The 23,781-nt window shown below is 36.5% G+C and overlaps 1 protein-coding gene across 1 annotated transcript in view; it reads right to left on the bottom strand.

The window, feature by feature from the left end:
- UNC13C (unc-13 homolog C) overlaps positions 1 to 23,781 on the bottom strand; it is a 644,738-nt gene that overhangs the window by 479,671 nt on the left and 141,286 nt on the right. The window contains 2 exon segments of the mRNA XM_070377927.1: positions 4,042 to 4,106; positions 4,683 to 4,705. Coding sequence (XP_070234028.1) covers positions 4,042 to 4,106; positions 4,683 to 4,705 — 88 coding nt within the window.

Below are 23,781 nucleotides of genomic sequence, written 5' to 3'. Positions count from 1 at the left end.
TAATGATTGACTTGCTCACATTCACTAAGTTATTTGTTCATGGCAATAATTGAACCTTGGAAATCTCGGCACTTATTTCATATATATATATATGTGTGTGTGTATATATATATATATATATTTAGCAATTTTATCTGTTTGAAAGGGAGGTCAACACAGAAGCTAATCTTTTTCTATTTGACATATAGAGAAGATACTGCTCTTCAATAGTATGTCTCCATTTTCTCTTTTTCTTACCTCTTTCAACATCACCTCTTTTCTAACAGGTTCAATAATCCTAGTAGTGGTTGGAAAGTAATCACCAATTTCCTGGGGTTAAGGAGAGTGGCTATAGCATAGCTCAGAAGCACAGACAGAATATAAATCTTTCTTACCATAGATTCAGAGAACTTATTTCCATGAGAACTATCACGATAACTTTAGTGACTGAAGAAAGAAGGGAACAAAAATTATGAGTCTCTCTTCTCTCAAACTACATGTTTCCCCACTACCCTCATCACTGTTTTATAGACTTTCCTGAACTTTGATGGAGACACAACTGGTCCCTCTAGACTAGGAAGAAAAAATTACAGAGAGAGGCCTTGAAATGCTCCCCAGTATGCAATGAATAAAACTACTATATGCATATGCACAACTGATTCGCTTTCTTGTGCACCTGAAACACACACATTGTAAATCAACTAAACTTCAAAAAAATTAAAAATAAAACTGGCTACAAACATCCAGGGAAAAGCGAACTTAAGTAATGCAGTTAAAGCCCCAAGGGAGTGGCAGCCTAACTCAGAAAGTGATTCATGAAGGTACTTACGTGCCTTCATTCATTGTCACTGATTAAAGAAGTGGCATCAAACTGACATTCAAATAATGTCAAATTATCAGATGCCAGGCAGCCACGGGCATATATCACTCAGATGTTCCTCAGAGAAATCTTCTAGGAGTAGCTGGTTGACAGACTTCAGTTAGCACACCTCCAGAACCAACTGCAGCATTCATTTACCCAGGCCACTCTCTCCCCAAGCTGCTGCCACCCAATGAATGGGCATAACAGACCAGCCATGGATGCTCAAGGTGGGACTCCTCTCACAGCCAGCCTGTTTTCTGGGACTCCCCACTAACTGACACTTCACTGTAGTCTCATCAGTTTCACTGCAGTCGGTTTAAGGCTCCTCATGCCTAGTTTTCCTTCCTTCTTCTCTCTTCCCAGGGTATCAGACCTGCATCATGGTTCAAGGCACTTCCTGCCTACCCCTATTGTTTCTCCACTTTATCTGAGATGGTTTTCTCCCAATAGGTCTTGTATTTTTGTATCTTGGTAAGACCCTTAGCTTACATTATGACAAAAGCTACCAAACTCAAAAAGTACTATAATGTAAAATGTTAAATGTATAACTTCACTGAAACAAGCATCTTTACATCCTTCTCTCTTTTTCTGTCCATCTTTTCTCTCTCCCAGAACCTGTCTGAATTATACTGTGACAGATAGGAAAAATAAAACTTTGGCATGTCTTTTCCAGCAACACTTACAGGAACTGTAGAGAGAGATGAGCAGAAATTAGCAGTATTGTTAACTACGTTACCTGGCTTCACTGTATATAGACTGTGCTTTTATTGACACTTGAGATGTGAGAGGGAAGGAAGGCTGTGGTCCGGCTCGGAACTGACTAGGAATGCTGAAGGCAGAGGGGTGAAGGATGTAGCACCCTTGTCATGAAACAGCAACGACTCCCTGTTTTCAAAGTCTGCTCCAGTCTCAGTTTCCCAGGACAATAGAAATTTTAATATTGAGAATTATAATTAAGCAAATTATAGAATTTGCTTTATTAAAATATATATTTAAATACTTATAGGGAAAGTAAAATAAGAAATATTTCTGGAAGACAGTTTGACTGAAAATTTGCATTTAAACGTATTCTTCAAGTTCTTCGGGAGGAATCTACTTTCAGGTAACAGAAAATTCTCTTTCTGATGACTAAAAATTATCACCCCTTTCCCATACTGCCATAATTGCAAAATCCCTTGCTAAGTCTATGAAGGAGAAGTTTCTGGAAAAATAATGTGGAAAGGATCAAAATGCAAAGATGACCTATTGTAGCTAGACATTTACACAACATACACTTAACAAAAGATTTAGGTAGATTAACTCTTCTGCACTGACAATGAAAAAAGTCCATATTCAGACATGAGATAGGAAGGCAAGTTGTTATTAAGTGATGAATGCCACAGGGAGGTAAGAACTGTAAGAACTGTAATATGATAAACTCAGATAAGCCTTTAAGACCATGACATACAATGTTTTTTCCAAAATTAAATTGAAATTCAACTTATTTTCTAAGATAAATACTTATACTTGATGTGTCACACTGTCACTTTTTAGTAACTAAAGAAAGTATATATGATTTAGTGGGGAGAGGATAATCCATTTACTACCTGAATTTTCTATAACTAATCCATAGTGAGCTTTTGCCACAGTTGGTTTTCATAATATATTTAAATTACTGTGATATTCCAGTATAAATGCAATTCCTCATGTATTTAAAGGGCATCAAAAAGTCTGTATATATAACAAATATCTTACTTATTTGAAAAATCCAAATAAAAATGATTTTACTATGTAGGAGCTTTAAAATCGAAACAAAAATTTTCATATGGGTTACAGTAAATAGCATGTGGATGTTATTTAACAAGATTCATTTTAAAGGAATGAAAATACTATAAAACATAACTGAAACTATTTCTTTGCCCCAACCTAAAACATATATCTAAATTTTGCTTCTATTTCTATTATACACAGATGTGTTCAAATTGCAATACTTAAAAAACAATTTATCTATACTGTGCATAAGCTTTGGCCCACACACTACACTTTGAAAACTGATTATACATCTGTTCTAGTATCATTTACAATGATGATGCTTAGAAATATCCTGGAAAAATTAATAGAAGAATGAACAAATATTACACAAAGGTTTTGAAATATTTCCATTATGTATAAATAATGGAAGTGGAAAGTTTTCCAAGGTACTAATGTGTTGTCAAGTAGTAAAAAAGAAAAGGTAAGGAAAAAGAAACCTACAAGTTGAAGATAAAGGATAGTATTAGTGATTAAGATCACAGATTCTGGAACTAACTGGGTTTGAACACTCACTTTGCTACTTTACTAGCTGTACAGAGAGAAAGGTCTTTTTTTTTTTTAAACTGCTATATATATATCATTTCCTCATGTATAAAATGATGGTCAAAATAGTACTTACCTCATAGAGCCATTGTAAGGAACAAATGAGTCATTATTTATGAAACAACTATAATGATACCCACTATTAAATCAACACTAAATTATTGTTTATTTATAGAATGGCCATATGTTGGCATTTATGTTCAATGTACAGGGATATATGAAACTATTATTCTATAAAAATATATACAACATATAGATATAGATATATGCATGTATATGCAAGCACACAGAAAAAGGCCTAACAACACATGAGCCAAATTGTATCTTTAGGGACATTAAAGCAGATCTTTGTTGTTTAAGTGTTTTATTTAGAAAATATAATTGATATAACTAAATAGAAAATATAATTAACACATTATTTTGTGGTCACATTTTAAATACTTTTATACACCCATAAAATGCAACTGCAGAAAATGATTACATTGACTGACTTATTGAAACAGAAAGATATTCTCATGCAAACATCATTAAGTGCAAACAAGCAGATCAAAACACTGTATTAACTGTACTAGTAATTAAAATTATATCGTTATGTTTTGTCTATGGAATGATCTATTCTGGCTAGGTGATTTCAATTTTCTTCTTTATATACAGATATATTTATTCATAATTAAACTTAAATATACACAAATCTATATACTTTTTAAAAAGCACTATAAAACTATTTTACTGCAAGAAGAAAGCAACAGCAAGGCAAGCTAATTATACCATCATGAAAGATTCTGCACTCAAAATACCTATGTTGAGAGCACAGCCAAGAAACATTGATGAATGGAATGAATTAGGAAGGTTATGAGTGTACTCACCCACCAAACGCCTGTAGTGCAGAGAATTTGGAAGCATCCAAATCATTGCCACTTACTATCCGAGCCTTAAATGAAAATGGAGAGAAACAAAAGAAACAGACTTTCAGCATTCTATAGCTATGTACACGTGAATTGGGAACACGCGTCAACTGCACTATACACGTAACACCTAGTATGACAGATGCTAAGCAGGGTCAGCTCCAAGTCAAAGCTACTGTGGTTTTATGGGTGGAGGTTTTGAAATTAGCTGTCAGCATTCAAACAAAAGCACTGGCAGAGTCAAGGAAAATATCATATTCCAATACCATTTGCCCTTAAAACTTGGTATGTGCAGTGAAGATCATGAATCAGTCAGAGGGATCATGATTTGCCAGACTTAACAACAGATGCTGCGTTTGACCGTAGCAGACCCCTAGGTTGGCAAGTGTAAGCTATAGTAAGCAAAGCTGGCAAGGTGTAATCTCTTCATAAAAGCAACAGATTGGGGCACACTTAAAGGACAACCAATGAATGGAAAGCTGGGATAACATGCACAGTTCACAACTAAAACAGAAGAACCAAAACAGGTCTAATATGTCACAAACAAACATGTACAAAAAGACAAGATCCCTCAGGAGGGAAGAAAAAGTATGATTTAAAACCTTTTCATCCACAGAACTGCTATCTGAAAGAGAATCAGGAAAAGAAGGAATAAATGTTAGATGGAGTACTTTTCAAGAAATCATTTAAACATATACATGAACCAAGTGTTAATGTTCTATAGTTTAAAATTATAAATGAACCCCAAGGGAAGAAGGATAGCTGGTCCCTACAATTTAAAGAGTTGGAAAATGTGCCAGAATGCTTGAAAAGTATAAAAGGGTGATTACAGAGCTTAACGAAAGACAATGTGTCATAAAAAGAAAAGAACAATTGAAGTATCAGAATGCCTAGGCTCCAGCCGGGACTCCGCCACTTGCTAAGCACACTGGGCAAACTACAAATGGTCTGGAGTCTAGACCTAACTCTGAAATAAAGTCACTAATATTTTGCTTTTTGCCTCCAAACTTTGTGAAGAGGCTCAATTAAGATCAATATATGTGAAAGTAAACCCCAGGTGACTATATAAATTAAAGAATTTTTATTATGGGGTTATTTATTGCTTCTCATATCATAGAACTTTAGAACTAAAAGATTAAGTATATTTCACCTTGCAAATAAGAAATCTGATGCCTGAAGGTGTTAAATTACTTAAGATCCCCAAACCACCAAATGACAGAGTGGTATAAATCCAAGGCTTCTGATTCCCCATCTTCTGCCCTTTGGATTCAACATTTCAAGTAAATTGAACAAAACAGGGAGGGATGTTTGGTCCATGGTTCTCCAGTATAACTTAGGATAAAATCACCAAGTCAGTATTTCTCAGTTTCAACTGCTCATGGGCCCAAGTAGATGAACGATGGACTTTTGATTTTTCAAATTTTTTGTTTCTTTTTGAAACTCAAGTCTACATTTTCAAGGGTCATCATAGCATGGTCCATTTCTAACTTACACAGTGTTACTGTTTTTTAGCATAAAGCCAAAGGGATTTCCATATGAATACAAGTTTGCAGAAAGCTAGAACTGGAGTGACCTTACATTTTTTGTATCTGAGACCCCTTATTTTCATAGATGAGTCCCAGAAAGAGGAAGATTTGCTTGAGGACATGTAATTCAATGGTGATTTTTATTGATAAAAATCTGAAATTGTTTGTTTTCTTGACCCATTAAATATGAACCAGTTAACATAACTAAATATTTTTGTGTAATATTTTGAAGATTTTACACTATCCTATGGTTGTATCTTTGAATACAAAGCACAGTAGGCACAATATAAAGTAATAAAGCAATATGGCCATAAATATTTTAAATACTTCACAAAATACAGAAAATAAAATTCAGCACTGTATCAGAAGAATAATATATCATAGCCATGAAGATTGTTTTCAAAAGCATGATTTAAAAATCATTGATGAAAAAAAAATAAAAAAATAAATAAAAATCATTGACGACTATAAAATGACATCAACTGATCATAAAACACATATCTGCATTTAAGTAGGAGCATACAAGCTATTTGATAAAATTTCAAAACCTTCCAAATAATTTTTAACCTACTTAGCCTGGAATGAGTTAATTTTCATATGCTGAAAAATGTCTTTCAGAATCAACTTAAGTGTAAAATATTAAGGCATCCCTGTTATTAAAAGGCAAAAATGTCCACTACAATATTTTAATTTATTTCCATAAATCCTAACCAATAGAGTAAAACAGAAATAAAAAACATAAATGCTGAAAGATAAAATACAAAGTTTTTATTTTTCAGAATTATAGTATTATACCCTGAAAACAAGTCAAACCACATGGAAAACTGTTATGATTAATCAAATAGATAGCAAATGAATAAATAACTAACACATCAAATAACAACATTATGGTATTTCCTACTAACTAGCAATAGCTAGTTTGGGAAACAATGACATTAAGTCTGATTTCGTATATCAGTATTTTGAAATAGTCCCCCATTCTAACTGGTTTCTATATCAATCATCTGACTGAATTAGGGTAATCTTACCAAAGTTATTATTTTTCAGCTGCTAACTGTAGTAATTCATTAACTTTTAATTCATTGTTTCATTCAGTGTTCACTCATATTTTCCCTGAATACATATTTTTATTAATTATCAATTAACGAATTTTGTTCACTTTGACTCCTTTCTTATCACCTTTAAAACCTTTCTAAAATACAAATATGATCCTCTCCATTCTTTTTTAAAAACCCACTGATTTTACCCATTGCCCACTTGAGAAAATAAGATCTTTGTCTACTGTAAATTATGGCTCACCAGTCCTAATTCACATCCTATACTTTGGCCACAAGTAAATTTTTGCCATTTAGTTTTCATCCCATACTCTTTTAAATGTGAGTCTTTGCATTTTCAGTTTCTTTCCCCTAAAACAAGTTATCTCTTTCTTTATCCAGCTAACTGCCTCTCAGTCTCTAAAACTCAGTTGAAACATAACCCCTTTCTTGGAAACTTATCACTTTTCAGGGATTCATGATCTTTATACATAAGTACTATACAGTGCGTATTCCCCTTGGCTAATCCTCAACTTTTTTCAGTTTCTTTACCTGAAATCCTTCTAGACAATGCCTCAGTAATAGTGAGTCATCTCCTAGACAGGTTGATAAGGAGTCTAGGGGTCCCCAAGGAGAGAGGGGTCTGGAATTCTCAAGGAGGAAGAAAGGACAAACTTTTTTTTCCTTCTCTACATTCCTTAGGATTATATAACAATAATGTGTCCTGCCTGAGAACAGTCTCTGGATTAAACCTTCTGGCTAATTCTGTTATCTTAAAATGTAAATTATGGGAGTAGGTCTGGTGAGGTCTTTACAACCTCCAGACATTCTTTGGATTCCTTGGAGAGTATATAACTTCATTGCTAACACTAGCAAGGGGGTACTCTTTCTGCCCCCTTCTGATGCCTATGTCAGAAGCTTTCTCTATCTCCTTTATACTTTAATAAAACTTTATTACACAAAAGCTCTGAGCAATCAAGCCTCATCTCTGGCCCCGGATTGAATTCTTCTCCTCCGGGGGCCAAGAATCCCGATGTCTGCACATGATTCAACAACAACCTTTCAATAGTTTAACTTTTTTAACTCCCATTACACTCTTGAAACATAGGAGATGTATAATAAACATTTGCAAAGCACAGAATGTACAACCTTACATAAGCTATACCACTTTACTGAAATATTTAAAAATCTGTTTTAAAAAAACTATTATTTCATATTTTGGTATAGGGAGGATGAATTATTTTCTAACAGGTTTAATAGTTAAATCCTAATGGCAAGTTGTTGTAACTTGAAATTATCCTATTTTAAGTGTAACTAGGTTAACAAACAAGTAAAAACATAGGATGGATTACATACATATTAAAATCTATAAAGCTAAAATATAATCCTGGCAAAATAGAATAAAAGATTAGTAAAACATAAAGTATAGCTAAGTAATATACCTTTATATGTAAGAATTTAGTGAATAAGAGAGGACATATTGCTATTAAGAAAATAAAAAACACTAGTTACTAAAATGGTGCTTAGGGAGGTATAAACATGATGGCAGAGTAGAAGGACTTGAGTTCTCCCCCGCCCACCAAATACCAAAACTACAAAGAACTGCTGAACAACCACTGAGAAGAAAACCAAAACACTGGAGTCTATATATATATTCTGTATCCAAAGATAAAGAAAAAGCCACAATGAGAAGATAGAAGGGGTGCAATCACAATAGTCAAACCCCACATCTGCCAGGTGGGAGACACACAAACTAGAGAATAGCTATATCACAGAGGTTCTACCACAGGGTTAAATTTCCAACACCCACATCCAGCCCAGGCTGGAGGCCTTGATCAAAAAGAAGAATCCTCAGAATATCTGGCTTTGGAGAACAGTAGGATTTGATCAAAAGAATTCCACAGGTCTGAGAGAAACAGAAACTCTACTCTTAGTGGGCATGCACAAGATTTCATGTGCACCAGGCCCCAGGAGAAAAGGCAGTGAGTTCATAAAAGCCTGAGCCAGATTTACCTGCTGGAATTGAAGGGTCTCCAGCAGAGGTTCGGGGGTGGGATGGGGTAGGCTTTCTGCAGTGAGAAAGATACTGGTGGCAGTAGTTCTGAAGAGTACTCATTGGCAAGAGCCCTCCAGAAGGTCACCATTTTTTCACCAAAACCTGGCCCACCCAACAGGCTTAAGGCTGAAATGATTCAGACCAAACGACCAACAGGGTGGGAAAACAGCCCCACTCCTCAGAAGGGAGGCTGACTAAAGTCTTCCTGACCCCACAGCTGCTCAATAAACATAGCCCTTGACATGGCCCTGTCCACCAGGACAAGGCCAAGCTCCGATCACCAGTGGGTAGGAACCAGTTCCTCTCTCCAGAAGCCAGCACAGGCCCCTTAGACCAGCCTTATCCACCAGGCAGGCAGCAGAAGCAAGAACAACTATAACCTTGCAGCCTGAGGAATGAGCACTACAATCATAGAAAGTTACACATAATGAAACAGCAGAAGAAATGTGTCCAAGATGAAGGAACAAGATGAAACTCCAGAAGAACAATCAAGTGAACTGAAGGCAGGCTATCCACCAGGAAAAAAAAAAAAAAAAATCAGAGTAATGATAGTAAAGATGATCCAAAATATCGGGGAAAGAAAGGCACATATTGAGAAGATACAAGAAATGTTTAACAAAGTGCTAGAAGACCTAAAGAACAAACAAATGGAGATGAATAATAACTGAAATGAAAAACACTATAAGGAATCAATAGCAGAATACACAAAGCAGAAAAACAAGTGAGCTAGAAGATTAAATGGTGGAAACCACTGCTGCAGAACAGAATCAACAAAAAAGAATTTACAGAAATAAGGACAGTCTCAGAGACCTCTGGAACAACATTAAATGCACCACTATTCTCAGTATGGCAGGGTCAAAATGAGAAAAGAGACAGAAAGGACCTGAGAAAAAACCTGAAGAGATGACAGCTGAAAACTTCCCTAACATAGGAAAGGAAACATAAACCCAAGTCCAGGAAGTACAGAGTTCCAGGCAGGAAAAACCCAAAGAGAAACATGCTGAGAGACATGGTAATCAAGTCAACAAAAATTAAAACCAAAGAGAAAATAATAAAACTAACAAGGGAAAGCAACACAACATACAAGTGAATTTTCATAATGATATCAGCTGATTTTTTTCAGCAGAAACTCTACAGACCAGAAGGGATTGGCACAATATATTTAAAGTGATGAAAGAGAAGAACCTAAAAACAAAAATAGTCTACCAAGGAAGGCTCTAACTTGGAATTCACAGAGAAATCAAAAGCTTTACAGAAAAATAGAAGAAAAGAAACTTCAGAACCACCAGACCAGTTTTGCAACAAATGCTAAGGGACATTCTCCAGTAAGAAAAGAAAAGGCCACAACTAAAAACAAGAAAATAATGAATAGACGATCTCATCAGTAAAGGTAAACATAAAGGCAGAAAATCATCCAAACACAAATATGATAACAAAATCAGTAATCATGAGAAGAGTACAAATGCAGAATATTGGAAATGCATTTGAAATTAAGAGAACAGCAACTTAAAAAGCAATTTTGTTTATATATAGATTGCTATATCAAAACCTCATGGTAACTTCAAACCAAAAATCTACATTAGATATACAAAACAAAAATGAAAAAGAAATCCAAATACAATGCTAAAGTCAGTCATCAAATCACAAAAGAATAAAAGAGGAAGGGAAGAAAAAGGACCTACAAAATAAATCCAAAACGATTAACAAAATGGCAATAACACAAGTATCTATAATTACCTTAAATGTAAATGCTCCAACCAAAAGACAGATTGGCTGAGTGGATACAAAAACAAGACCTGCATGTATGCTGTCTACAAGAAACCCACTTCAATTCTAGGGACAGATACTGACTGAAAGTGGGGTATGTAAAAATATACTCCATGCAAATGGAAATCAAAACAAGCCTGAAGTAGCAATATTCATATGAAACAAAACAGACTTTAAAGACTGTTTACAAGAAACAAAGAAGGATATCACATGATGATCAAACAATCGATCTAAGAAGATATAACAATTGCAAATATACACGTACCCAATATAGGAGTATTGCAAAATATAAGGCAAAAACTACTAGCCACAAAAGAAGAAATCAGTAGTAACACAGTAATAGTGGGAACTTTATAAATAACACCCCACTTTCATCAATGAACAGATCATCCAGAAAGAAAATCAATAAGGAAACACAGGTCTTAAATGACACATGAGACAATACAGACTTAACTGATATGTATAGAGAATTCCATACAAGAGCAGCAGAATATACTACGTGTACATAGAATGTTCTTCAGAATTAATCACATGCTGGGCCACAAAGTAAGCCTCATTCAATTTAAGAAAACTGAAATCATATCAAACATCTTTTCTGACCACAATGTTAAGATATTTGAAATCAACTACATGAAAAATCTGTAAAAAACAAACACATGGAGGCTACACAATATGCTAGTAAACAATCAATGGATCACTGAAGAAATTAAAATATAAAATACCTTGAGATATATAAAAATGAAACCATGACAATCCAAAACCTAAGGAATCCAGCAAAAGCAGTTTGAAAGGGGAAGTTTATAGCAATACATTCTTACCTCAGGAAATAAGAAAAATTACAAATAAACAACTTACACCCAAAGCAACTAGAGAAGGAATAACAAACCAAAGCCAAAGATAGTAGAACAAAAGAAATCATGAAGATCAGAGCAGAAAAAATTGACATAGTGATGATGAAAACAGTAAGAGAGGTAAATTAAAACTTGGTTCTTAGAAAAGGTAAATTAAATTTAAAAGGTAAATTAAAACTTGGTTCTTAGAAAAGATAAACAAAACCGATAAACTTTTAGCTAGCCTAATCAAGAAAAAAAGGAGAGAGCTCAAATTATAAAGATAGAAATTAAAAAGGAAAAGTTACAACTGACACCATAGAAATACAAAGGATTAAAAGAGAATACTACAAGCAACTATATGGTAATGAAAGGGATGACCAAGAAGAAATGATCAAATTCTTAGAAAGACACAATGTTCCAAGACTGAACTAGGAAGAAATAGAAAATATTAATAGGCAATCCAAGGACAGAAATTGAAACTGTGATTAAAAAATTCACACAAAAGTTCAGAACCAGATGGGTTCACAGGAAAATACTATAAAATGTTTCTAGAAGAGTTAACACCTATCCTTTTCAAAATATTACAAAAAAGAACACTCTCAAACTCATTCTATGAGGCCATCATTACCTTGATACCAAAGATAAAGACACTACAAAAAGGAAAACTACAGGTCAATATCACTGACGAATATAGATTCCAAAATTCTCAACAAAATACTAGCAAACCAAAGGCAACAATACATTAGAAGGATCATACACCACAAAGAAGTGTGATTTATCCCAGGGATGCAAGGATTTTTTAGTATCTGCAAATCAGTAAGTGTGATACACCACATTAACAAATTAAAGACTAAAAACCATATAACCATCTCAACAGATGGAGAAAAAAAAATGACAAAATTCAGCACCCATTTATGATGAAAACTCTCCATAAAGTAGGCACAGATGGAATATACTTCAATATAACAAAGACCATGTATAACAAACTTACAGCCAGCATCACAGTCAAAGGTGAAAAGCTGAAAACATTTCCTCTAAGATCAGGGACAAGACAAGGATGTCCACTCTTGCTACTTTTTTCCAACATAGTTTTGGAAGTCCTAGCCATGGCAATGAGAGAAGGAAAGAAAGAAAGGAATACACATTGGAAAAGTAGTAAAACTGTCACTGTTTGCAGATGACATGACATTATACTTAGAAAATCCTAAAGATGCTACCAGAAAAGTACTAGAGCTCATCAATGAATTAAGCAAACTTGCAGGATACAAAACAAAGAAATCTGTTGCATTTCTAGCATGAACAATGAAAGGTCAGAAACAGAAATTAAAGAAATAATTCCACTCACAAATGCATCAAATACCTAAGGATAAACCTACCTAAGGAGGCAAAAGACCTATACTTCAAAAGCTATAAAACAATGATGAAATAATTAAGAGATGACACAAACAGATGAAAAGATATACCATGTTGTTGGATTTGAAGAATCAATATTGTCAAAATGACCATATTACCCAAGGTAATCTAAAGATTCAGTGCAATCCCTATCAAATTACCAATGGCAGTTTTCACAAAATTAGGACAAAAAAGTCTTAAATTTATAGTTGCTCAGTTGTGTCTGACTCTTTGTGACACCATGGACTGCAGCCCATCAGGTTCCTCTGTTGATGAGATTCTCCAGGCAAGAATATTAGAGTGGGCTGCCATTTCCTTCTTCAGGGGAGTTTCCTGACCCAGGCACTGAACCTGGGTCTCCTGTATTGCAGGCAGATTCTTTACCTTCTGAGCTACCCAAAGAAGCCCAAAATTTATATGGACACATGAAAAACTCCAAATATCCAAAGCAATCTTGTGAAAGAAAAACAGAGCTGGAGATATCAGGTGCCCTGACTTCAGACTATACTACAAGCTATAGTCATCAAAACACTGGTAATGACATAAAAACAGAAATACAGATCAGTGGAACAGGACAGAAAGCCCAGAGATAAACCCATGTACTTAAAGTCACCTAATCTATGACAAAAGAGGCAAGAATATACAATGGAGAGAGAATAGTCTTTTCAATAAATGGTTCTGAGAAACCTGGAGAGCTACATATAGAAGAATGAAATTACAACATTCTCTATTCCCACACACACAAAAAATAAACTCAAAATGGATTTAAGTCCTAAATGTAAGACTGGAGAATATAGAACACTTAGAGAAAAACAGGCAGAACACTCTTGGACATAAATCACAGCAAAATGTTTTTTGACCCATCTCCTAGACTAATGGAAATAAAAACAAAATAAACAAATGGGACCTAATTAAAGATAAAAGCTTTTGCACAGCAAAGAAAACCATAAACAAAATGAAAAGGCAACCCACAGAATGGGAGAGAATACTTGGCAAATGATGTGACCAACAAGGGAATAATTTTCAAAAGTTATAAACAGCTCATGTGACTCAATATCAAAAAGAAAAGAAAACAAAAAAACAATCCAATCAAAAAATGGGCCAAGGATTTGGACTTAGAGATTGTCATACCCAGTGAAGTAGGAGAAACATGATCTGACATCTCCTATATGTGGAATCTAGAAAGAAATGATACAAATGAAGTTGCTTAAACAGAAAGAAGAGAACAAGATGGCAGAGGAGTAGGTGGACATGGAGTACATCTCTCTACACAGATACATCAGGAATACACCTTCAGACACAGAAGTATATGCAGAATACCAGCTGAGAGTGGACAGGAGTACCTGACCAGTGGAAAAGAACATATAGAACCATGCAAAACTCAGTAAGATGAGGAACTGGACGGGGGCGGTAGGACTGGACCTTCCCCACCTGCTGGTGGGGAAACTGAAGCAGGGGTCCAATCCCCACATCAGAGAAACTATCTGAGGCAGAGGAAAAACATTTAAGGCTAAGTGTGAAACAGCTGATATGTGGCAGCCTAAATGGAATGAGAATCAGACAGTCCTTGCCGTAGCCATACACAATCCAGACAGGAACGCTGGACCCCTGGAAAGTGCAGCAGTTGGGAGCTGGAGCTTAGTGATTGTGGAACAATCCCAGGGCGAGGGCTGCTGTTGAATGCAGAGGAGTGGATTGAGGAAATGTGAGGGAGGAGATCCTTGTGGAAAATGCTGGTGGGGGAAAGCCAGGCAGCCATGGAAGCAAGGCAATACTGCTGAGTCACGTATAGGGGGTGGAGCCATCACCATAGTCTCTCTCTCCTCTCATGCCAGCTGAAACAATAGAAAGGCTGGCCCATCAAATGCCTGACACACTGAACAACAGAGTAGGACCCCCCAGCGTGCTCCTTTAAGTGACTGATATGCTGAAATACAGAGTAGGACCCCAACCAGGGGGGCCCCTCTATGTGCCTGACATGCCGAAAAACAGAGAAGGATCCCAGGCAAGGGAACCCTCTAAGTTCCCTTGAACTTAGTTCAAGTGCCTGAATGGAAGGAACTATGAAGAAAGACTGGCAAAAGAAGCCTCGATTGCCAGCTACAAGAGGCTCAAAAAAAAAGACTCAGATAGGGCCACATCTTCTGTGGTGGACGCAGTCCATGTCCCTGCACACTTGGCACCACTAGGGTCTCCACAAGCCAAGCAATTGCGCCATCTTCGTGCTCAAATCTCACTGGGCCAGAGCTGCCACAGGCCAAAAACGTCTTGCGTCCAACTTCGTGCTCAAATCTCACTGGGCCAGAGCTGCCACAGGCCAAAAAAGTCTTGCGTCTATGCGTGCAGGGTCGTTTTGGTCCTGTCTAAGCCTTTGCAACCCCGTAGAGTGGCCTGCCAGGCTTCTCTGTCAGGGATGGGGGTTCTCCAGGCAAGAATACTGGAGCGTATTGGCCAATACTGGTTGCCATACCCTTCTAGAGCACTATATTTCCTGCTGCCCTAGCTGGCAACCCCCCTGAGTACCTGGTGCTGCCAGAACCCCTGCGACCCAAGATGCTGCACCACCTCCATAACTGGCCCTCACAGGAGCAAACCCAAGTCCTCCAGGGTGGCCTCAGGAGCAAACCCACATGTAGAGGTGGAAATAAAATCACAACTGAAACCCAGGGGCAGTGTGGCTAAGGAAGAAAACGCAAAACATTCCCAGCAGCTGTACAAGCTGTAGATTAAATACACACGATCAGCTAGACAGACTCTGTGTCTATGGAATATATAAAAGTCCATTGAGAGCTCCCACAAAAGAAAATGCACTAGTTCTGAGAGCTGTGGACCTTGGAGGCAAGACACACAGAAGTGGGACCAGATTAGAATCTAGGCTGCCCCAACAGCAGATAAGCTGCCTCCTCCTAGGGAGGTAAGGCGGACTGTGATTCCCAGTGAGGGAAAGGACTCTCATAGCAGGGACTCAAGAAAAACATTTATTCTTCTTATTTTTTGACTTGTTATGTAGATTCTTTTGTATTTTTTTTCTTTTTCCTCCCCTTCCCCACCGCCCCCACCCCCCGCTCTATTGTAATTGTCAATTTTATTGGCACTAAGAAATCCAATTAAGCTTTTGAGCTTTATTTTTTTCTCAGTCACATTTTTTATTGTTGTTATAAACCTCTGCCTCTATGTTGAGCTTTTGCAGTTCTATGGAGTTTTCCTTTTTTTTTTTTTCTTTTATAATTTTAATTTTTATTTTTTTAAACCTATTATATTTTTTTCTACTTTTATTCCTTTGTTTGCCTTTCCTACTGTTCTTTTCTGATTGCAGTTAACCTTTAATGGATATAAATTTTATCTACCTCTATTTTTTGCATATCTATTCTTTCTTTTCTTTCTTTCCTTTCCTCTCAACATGTCTGTTAGTTTTGTTTTCATTGCTTTATTCTCCACTTGGCATCTTGCTTTAGCTTACTTTTCAGTTTATGATTTAGTTAGTTTTGTTCTTAACTGGTAAATATAATTTTTTATTTTCCTTTGTTTGCTGGGTCAATCTACTATACTTTATGTTGGACTGCTTTCACTTTGCTGATGGGTGTATATGTATATGTGTATATTCCATTATTTTAATTAGTATTTGCCTGATTTTTAACTGCCATTTGTCTGGGGTTCATCTTTGGTTTCTCGTTTTTGGATATTCATTTCAATCTCACTTAATGCCATAACAAACCTCTTCTGGAATCTTTGTTCCTGACCAGAGATCAAGCCCTGAGCCTTTGGAGTGGGAGCACTGACTCCAAGACCCTAGACTACTTAGAGAACTAACCCTAGAGAGTATCAAATAGTGAAAACTCACACAAAGGAAACTACTGGAATTTAAGACTGGGTATCACCCAACCACCAGTAGGACCCTGTGCAGGATGCCTCATCTAAACAACAAAAAGACAAACCCAATCATCAACAGATAGGATTATCACCTCACTCAGCCTTACCCATCAGAGGAAAAACAAAAACTCAGCACAAATCTCACCCTATACAAAGCTTACACAAACCACTGGACCCAACCTTAGGAGGGCAGAAACCAAAACAAAGAAATAATTCACCCTTTTTCAAGGAAAGAATTCAACTTTCCCTGAAGCCTTAGAGAAGGGGACCTCAAATATAATAAGTTAAAAATAAAATAAAAACAATGAAAAGGCAGAGAAATACTACACAAATGGAGGAACAAACTAGAAACACAAAAGTCCAAATAAATGAAGAGGAAACAGGCAAACCATCTGAAAAAGAATTCAGAATAACGATAGTAAAGATGATCAAAAATCTTGAAAACAAAATGGAGAAAATGCAAGAATCAATTAACAAAGACCTAGAAGAATTAAAGAATAAGCATACAGAGACAAACAACACAATGACTGAAATTAAAAATACTCTAGAAGGACTCAATAGCAGAATACCTGAAGCAGAAGAATGAAGCAGTGAGGTGGAAGATAAAATGGTGGAAATAACTTCTGAAGAGTAGACTAAAGTAAAAAGAATGAAAAGAACTGAGGTCTCAGAGACCTCAGGGACAATATCAAATGCACCAACATTTGAATCATAGGGGTCCAAGAAGAAGAAGAGAGAAAGGGTATGAAAAAAATTTTGAAGGGATTATCATTGAAAATTTCCCCAACATTGAAAAGGAAATAGTTAACCAAGTCCAAGAGGCAACAACAGTCCCATACAGGAAAAACCCAAGGAGAAACACATCAAGACACATATTAACCAAATTCACAAAGACTAAACAGAAAGAAAGAATATTAAAAGCAGCATAGAAAAAGCAACAAGTAACATACAAGGGAAATCCCACATGTTTAACAGCTGATCTTTCAGCAAAAACTCTGCAGACCAGAAGGGAATGGCAGGATATATTTAAAGTACTGAAAGGGAAAAATCTACAACCAAGTTTACTGTACCCAGAAAGGATCTCATTCAAAATTGATGGAGAAATAAATAAAAAGCTTTTCAGACAAGCAAAAGTTAAGAGAACTGAGTACCACCAAACGAGCTTTAAAGGGACTTATGTAGTTAAGAAATACAAGAGAAGAAAAAAAGATCTTCAAAATCAACCCCAAATAATTAAGAAAATGGCAATAAAAACATATATATCAATAATTACTTTAAATGTAAATGGATTAAATGCACCAAACAAAAGACACAGACTGGCTGAATGGATACAAAAAAAAAAGACCCATATATATGCTGTATACAAGAAACCCACTTCAGACCTAAAGATACATATAAACAGAAAGTGACAGGATGGAAAAATATATTCCATGTAAATGGGAAGCAAAAGAAAGGTGGAGTAGCAATCCTCAAATCAGACAAAATAGACCTTAAAATAAAGAAGATTACAAGAGATAAGGAAAGACACTACATAATGATCAAGGGATCAATCCAAGAGGAAGACATAACGATTATAAATATCTATGCACCAACATAGGAGCACCTCAATACCTAAGACAAACACTAACAGACACAAAAGGAGAAACTGACAGTAACACAATAATAGTAGGAGACTTTAACACTCCACTCAGCAATGGACAGATCATCAAAACCAAAAATTAATAAGGAAATAGAAGTCTTAAATGATACATTAGATGAGATGGATCTCATCGATATTTTCAGGACATTCCATCCAATGCAGAAGAATACACTTTCTCAAGTGCATGTGGAATATTCTCCAGGAAAGAACACATCTTGGGACAAAAATCAAACCTCAGTAAGTTCAAGAAAACTGAAATCATAGCAAACATCTTCTCCAACCACAACACTATAAGACTAGATATCAATTAAAAGAAAATAAACTGTAAGAAACACAAACACATAGAGATTAAACAACATGTTTCTAAATAACAAACAGGTTAATGAAGAAATCAAAAGGGAATTCAAAAAATTTTGAGAAACAAATGACTGTGAAAACATGACAACTCCAAACTTATGGGATGTAGCAAAAGCAGTTATAAGAGGTAAGTTTATAGCAATATAATCTCACCTTAAGAAACAAGAAAAACATCGAATAGACAACCTAACTTTACACCTAAAACAAGTGGAAAAAGAAGAACAAAAAACCCCAAAATTAGTTCGGTTCAGTTGCTCAGTCGTGTGTGAATATTTGCAACCCCATGAACCACAGCATACCAGGCCTCCCTGTTCATCAGCAACTCTCAGAGTTTACCCAAACTCATGTCCATTGAGTCAGGGATGCCATCCAACCATCTCATCCTCTGTCGTCCCCTTCTCGTCCTGCCCTCAATCTTTCCCAGCATCAGGGTCTTTTCCAATGAATCAGCTCTTCGCATGAGGTTGCGAAAGTATTGGAGTTTCAGCTTCAACATCAGTCCCTCCAATGAACACCCAGGACTGATCTCCTTTAGGATGGACTGGTTGGATCTCCTTGCAGTCCAAGGGACTCTCAAGAGTCTTCTCCAACACCACACTTCAAAAGCATCAATTTGGCGCTCAGCTTTCTTTATAGTCCAACTCCATAGCCTTGACTAGACGGACCTTTGTTGACAAAGTAATGTCTCTGCTTTTTAATGTGCTGTCTAGCTTGGTCATAACTTTCCTTCCAAGGAGTAAGTGTCTTTTAACTTCATGGCTGCAATCACCATCTGCAGTGATTTTGGAGCCCCCAAAATAAAGTCAGCCACTGTTCCCACTGTTTCCCCATCTATTTACCATGAAGTGATGGGCCCAGATGCCATGATCCTAGTTTTCTGAATGTTGAGCTTTCTTTTGTTTTAGCATCCAGTTTATTTTTTTTTTATTTTACAATATTGTATTGGTTTTGCCATACATCAACATGCATCCGCCACAGGTGTACATGTGTTCCCAATCCTGAACCCCCCTCCTGCCTCCCTCCCCATACCATCCCTAAAACATGTATAATATCATATAAGAAATGAATGTTGAGCTTTAAGCCAACTTTTTCACTCTCTTTCACTTTCATCAAGAGGCTCTTTAGCTCTTCTTCACTTTCTGCCATAAGGGTGGTGTCATCTGCATATCTGAGGTTACTGATATTTCTCCCGGCAATCTTGAGTCCAGCTTGTGCTTCTTCCAGTCCAGCATTTCTCATGATGTACTCTGCATATAAGTTAAATAAGCAGGGTGACAGTATTCAGCCTTGACGTACTCCTTTTCCTATTTGGAAGCAGTCTGTTGTTCCATGTCCAGTTCTAATTGTTGCTTCCTGACCCGCATACAGGTTTCTCAAGAGGCAGGTCAGGTGGTCTGGTATTCCCATCTCTTGAAGAATTTTCCAGTTTATTGTGATCCACACAGTCAAAGGGTTTGGCATAGTCAATAAAGCAGAAATCGATGTTTTTCTGGAACTCTCTTGCTTTTTCAATGATCCAGCAAATGTTGGCAATTTGATCTCTGGTTCCTCTGCCTTTTCTAAATGCAAGTTGAACATCTGCAAGTTCATAGTTCACATATTGCTGAAGCCTGGCTTGGAGAATTTTGAGCATTACTTTACTAGCATGCGAGATGAGTGCGATTGTGCAGTAGTTTGAGCATTCCTTGGCATTGCCTTTCTTTGGGATTGGAATGAAAACTGACCTTTTCCAGTCCTGTGGCCACTGCTGAGTTTTCCAAATTTGCTGACATATTGAGTGCAGCACTTTTACAGCATCATCTTTCAGGATTTGAAATAGCTCAACTGGGATTCCATTACCTCCACTAGCTTTGTTTGTAGGGATGCTTACTAAGGCCCACTTGACTTCATATTCCAGGATGTCTGGCTCTAGGTGAGTGATCACACCATCATAATTTTCTGGGCCGTGGAGATCTTTTTTGTATGGTTCTTCTGTGTATTCTTGCCACCTCTTCTTAATATCTTCTGCTTCTGTTAGGTCCATACCATTTCTGTCCTTTATTGAGCCCATCTTTGCATGAAATCAGTAGAAGGAAAGAAGTCATAAAGATATGAACAGACATAAATGAAAGAAACAATAGTAAAGATTAATAAAACTAAAAGCCGGTTCTTTGAGAAGATACACAAAATTGACAATTAGCCGGATTCATCAAGAAAAAAAGAGAAAAGAATCAAATCAACAAAATTAGAAATGAAAAAGGAGAGGTTACAACAGACAATGCAGAAATTCAAATGATTATAAGAGACTGTTGTGAACAACTATATGGCAATAAAATGGATAACCTGGAAAAAATGGACAGATTCTTAGAAAAGTTCAATCTTTCAAGAGTGAACCAGGAAGAATTAAAAATTATGAACAACCCAATTACAAGCACTGAAATTCAAGCTGTGATAAAAAATCTCCCAAAAAAACAAAATCCCAGGACCAGATGGCTTCAAAGGAGAATTCTATCAAACATTTAGAAGAAGAGTTAATACTTAACGTTTCTAAAGGATCCTCTATAACCCACCTCCCAGAATATTGGAAATAAAAGCAGAAATAAACAAATGGGACCTAATTAAACTTAAAAGCTTCTGCACAACAAAGGAAACTATTAGCAAGGTGAAAAGGCAGCTTTCAGAATGGGAGAAAATAATAGCAAATGAAGCAACTGACAAACAACTCATCTCAAAAATATACAAGCAACTCCTACAGCTCAACTCCAGAAAAATAAATGACCCAATCAAAACATGGGCCAAAGAACTAAATAGACATTTCTCCAAAGAAGACATACAGATGGCTAACAAACACATGAAAAGATGCTCAACATCACTCATTATCAGAGAAATGCAAATCAAAACCACTATGAGGTACCATTTCACGCCAGTCAGAATGGCTTCTATCCCAAAGTCTACAAGCAATAAATGCTGGAGAGGGTGTGGAGAAAAAGGAACCCTCTTACACTGTTGGTGGGAATGCAAACTAGTACAGCCACTATGGAGAACAGTGTGGAGATTCCTTAAAAAACTGGAAATAGAACTGCCTTATGATCCAGCAATCCCACTGCTGGGCATACACACTGAGGAAACCAGAACTGAAAGAGACACATGTATCCCAATGTTCATCGCAGCACTGTTTATAATAGCCAGGACATGGAAGCAACCTAGATCTCCATCAGCAGATGAATGGATAAGAAAGCAGTGGTACATATACACAATGGAGTATTACTCAGCCATTAAAAAGAATACATTTGAATCAGTTCTAATGAGATGGATGAAACTGGAGCCTATTATACAGAGTGAAGTAAGCCAGAAAGAAAAACACCAATACAGTATACTAACACATATATATGGAATTTAGAAAGATGGTAACAATAACCCTGTGTACGAGACAGCAAAAGAGACACTGATGTATAGAACAGTCTTATGGACTCTGTGGGAGAGGAAGAGAGTGGGAAGATTTGGGAGAATGGCATTGAAACATGTATACTATCATGTATGAAACGAGTCGCCAGTCCAGGTTCGATGCATGATACTGGATGCTTGGGGCTGGTGCACTGGGACGACCCAGAGGGATGGCATGGGGAAGGAGGAGGGAGGAGGGTTCAGGATGGGGAACACATGTATACCTGTGGCGGATTCATTTCGACATTTGGCAAAACCAATACAATATTGTAAAGTTTAAAAATAAAATAAAATTTTAAAAAAAAATTGCAGAGGAAGGAACATTTCCAAACTCATTCTATGAGGCCACCACTACTCTGATACCAAAACCAGACAAAGACAACACACGCAAAAAAGAAAACTACAGGCCAATATCACTGATGAACACAGATGACAAAATCCTCAACAAAATTTTAGCAAAACAGAATTTAGCAACACATCAAAAAGCTCATACACCATGATCAAGTTGGGTTTATTCTAGGATTCAAGGATTGTTCAATATACACCAATCAATCCATGTGATACACCATATTAACAAATTGAAGGATAAAAACCATATGATAATCTCAATAGATGCAGAAAAAGCCTTTGGCAAAATTCAACACCCCTTTATGATTGAAAGTCTTCAAAAAATGGGCATAGAAGGTACCTACCTCCGACACAGTAAACACCATAATGATAAGCCTTCAGCAAACAATTCTCAGTGGTGAAAAGCTGAAAGCATTACCCCTAAGATCAGGAACAACACAAGGGTGTCCACTTTCACCACTATTATTCAACACAGTTCTGGAAGTCCTAGCTACAGTGATCAGAAAAGAAAATAAACAAACAAATAAAAGGAATCCAGATTGGAAAGAAGTAAAGCTCACTGTTTGCAGATGACATGGTACTGTACATAGAAAACCCTAAAGATAGTATCAGAAAACTACTACAATAATCAGTTAATTTAGCAAAGTTGCAGGATTCAAAATCAATACACAGAAATCACTTGCATTTCTATATACTAACAATGAAAAATCAGAAAGAGACGTTAAGGAATCAATCCCATTCACTATTGCAACAAAAAGAATTAAATATCTAGGAATAAACTTCCCTAAGGAGACAAAAGAACTGAACACAGAAAATTATAAGACACTGATGAAAGAAATCAAAGATGACATAAACAGATGGAGAGATATTACATGTTTCTGGGTAGGAAGAATCAATATTGTGAAAATGACTATACTACCAAATGCATCTACAGATTCAATGCAGACCAATGGCATTTTTCACAGAACTAGAACAAAAAATTTCACAATTCATGTGGAAACGCAAAAGACTCAAAATAGCCAAAGCAGTCTTGAGAAAGAAGAATGGAGCTGGAGGAATCAACCTTCCTGACTTCAGATTATACTACAAAGCTATAGTCATCAAGGCAGTATAGTACTGGCACAAAAACAGCAATATAGACCAATGGAATCAGATAGAAAGCCCAGAAATAAACCCATGCACCTATGGGTACCTTACTTCTGACAAAAGGAGGCAAGAATATACAATGGGGCAAAGACAGCCTCTTCAATAAAAAGTGCTGGGGAAACTGGACAGCTACATGTAAAAGAATGAAATTAGAACACTCCTAACACATACACAAAAATAAACTCAAAATGGATTAAAGACCTAAATGTAAGACCAGAAACTATAAAACTCTTAGAGGAAAATATAGGCAGAACACTCGATAACATAAATCAAAGCAAGATCCTCTATGACCCACCTCCTAGAGTAATGG

Source organism: Bos mutus, chromosome 10 (genome assembly GCF_027580195.1).
Source record: "Bos mutus isolate GX-2022 chromosome 10, NWIPB_WYAK_1.1, whole genome shotgun sequence".
NCBI lineage: Eukaryota > Metazoa > Chordata > Mammalia > Artiodactyla > Bovidae > Bos > Bos mutus.
This window is presented reverse-complemented; position numbering and strand designations above follow the sequence as displayed.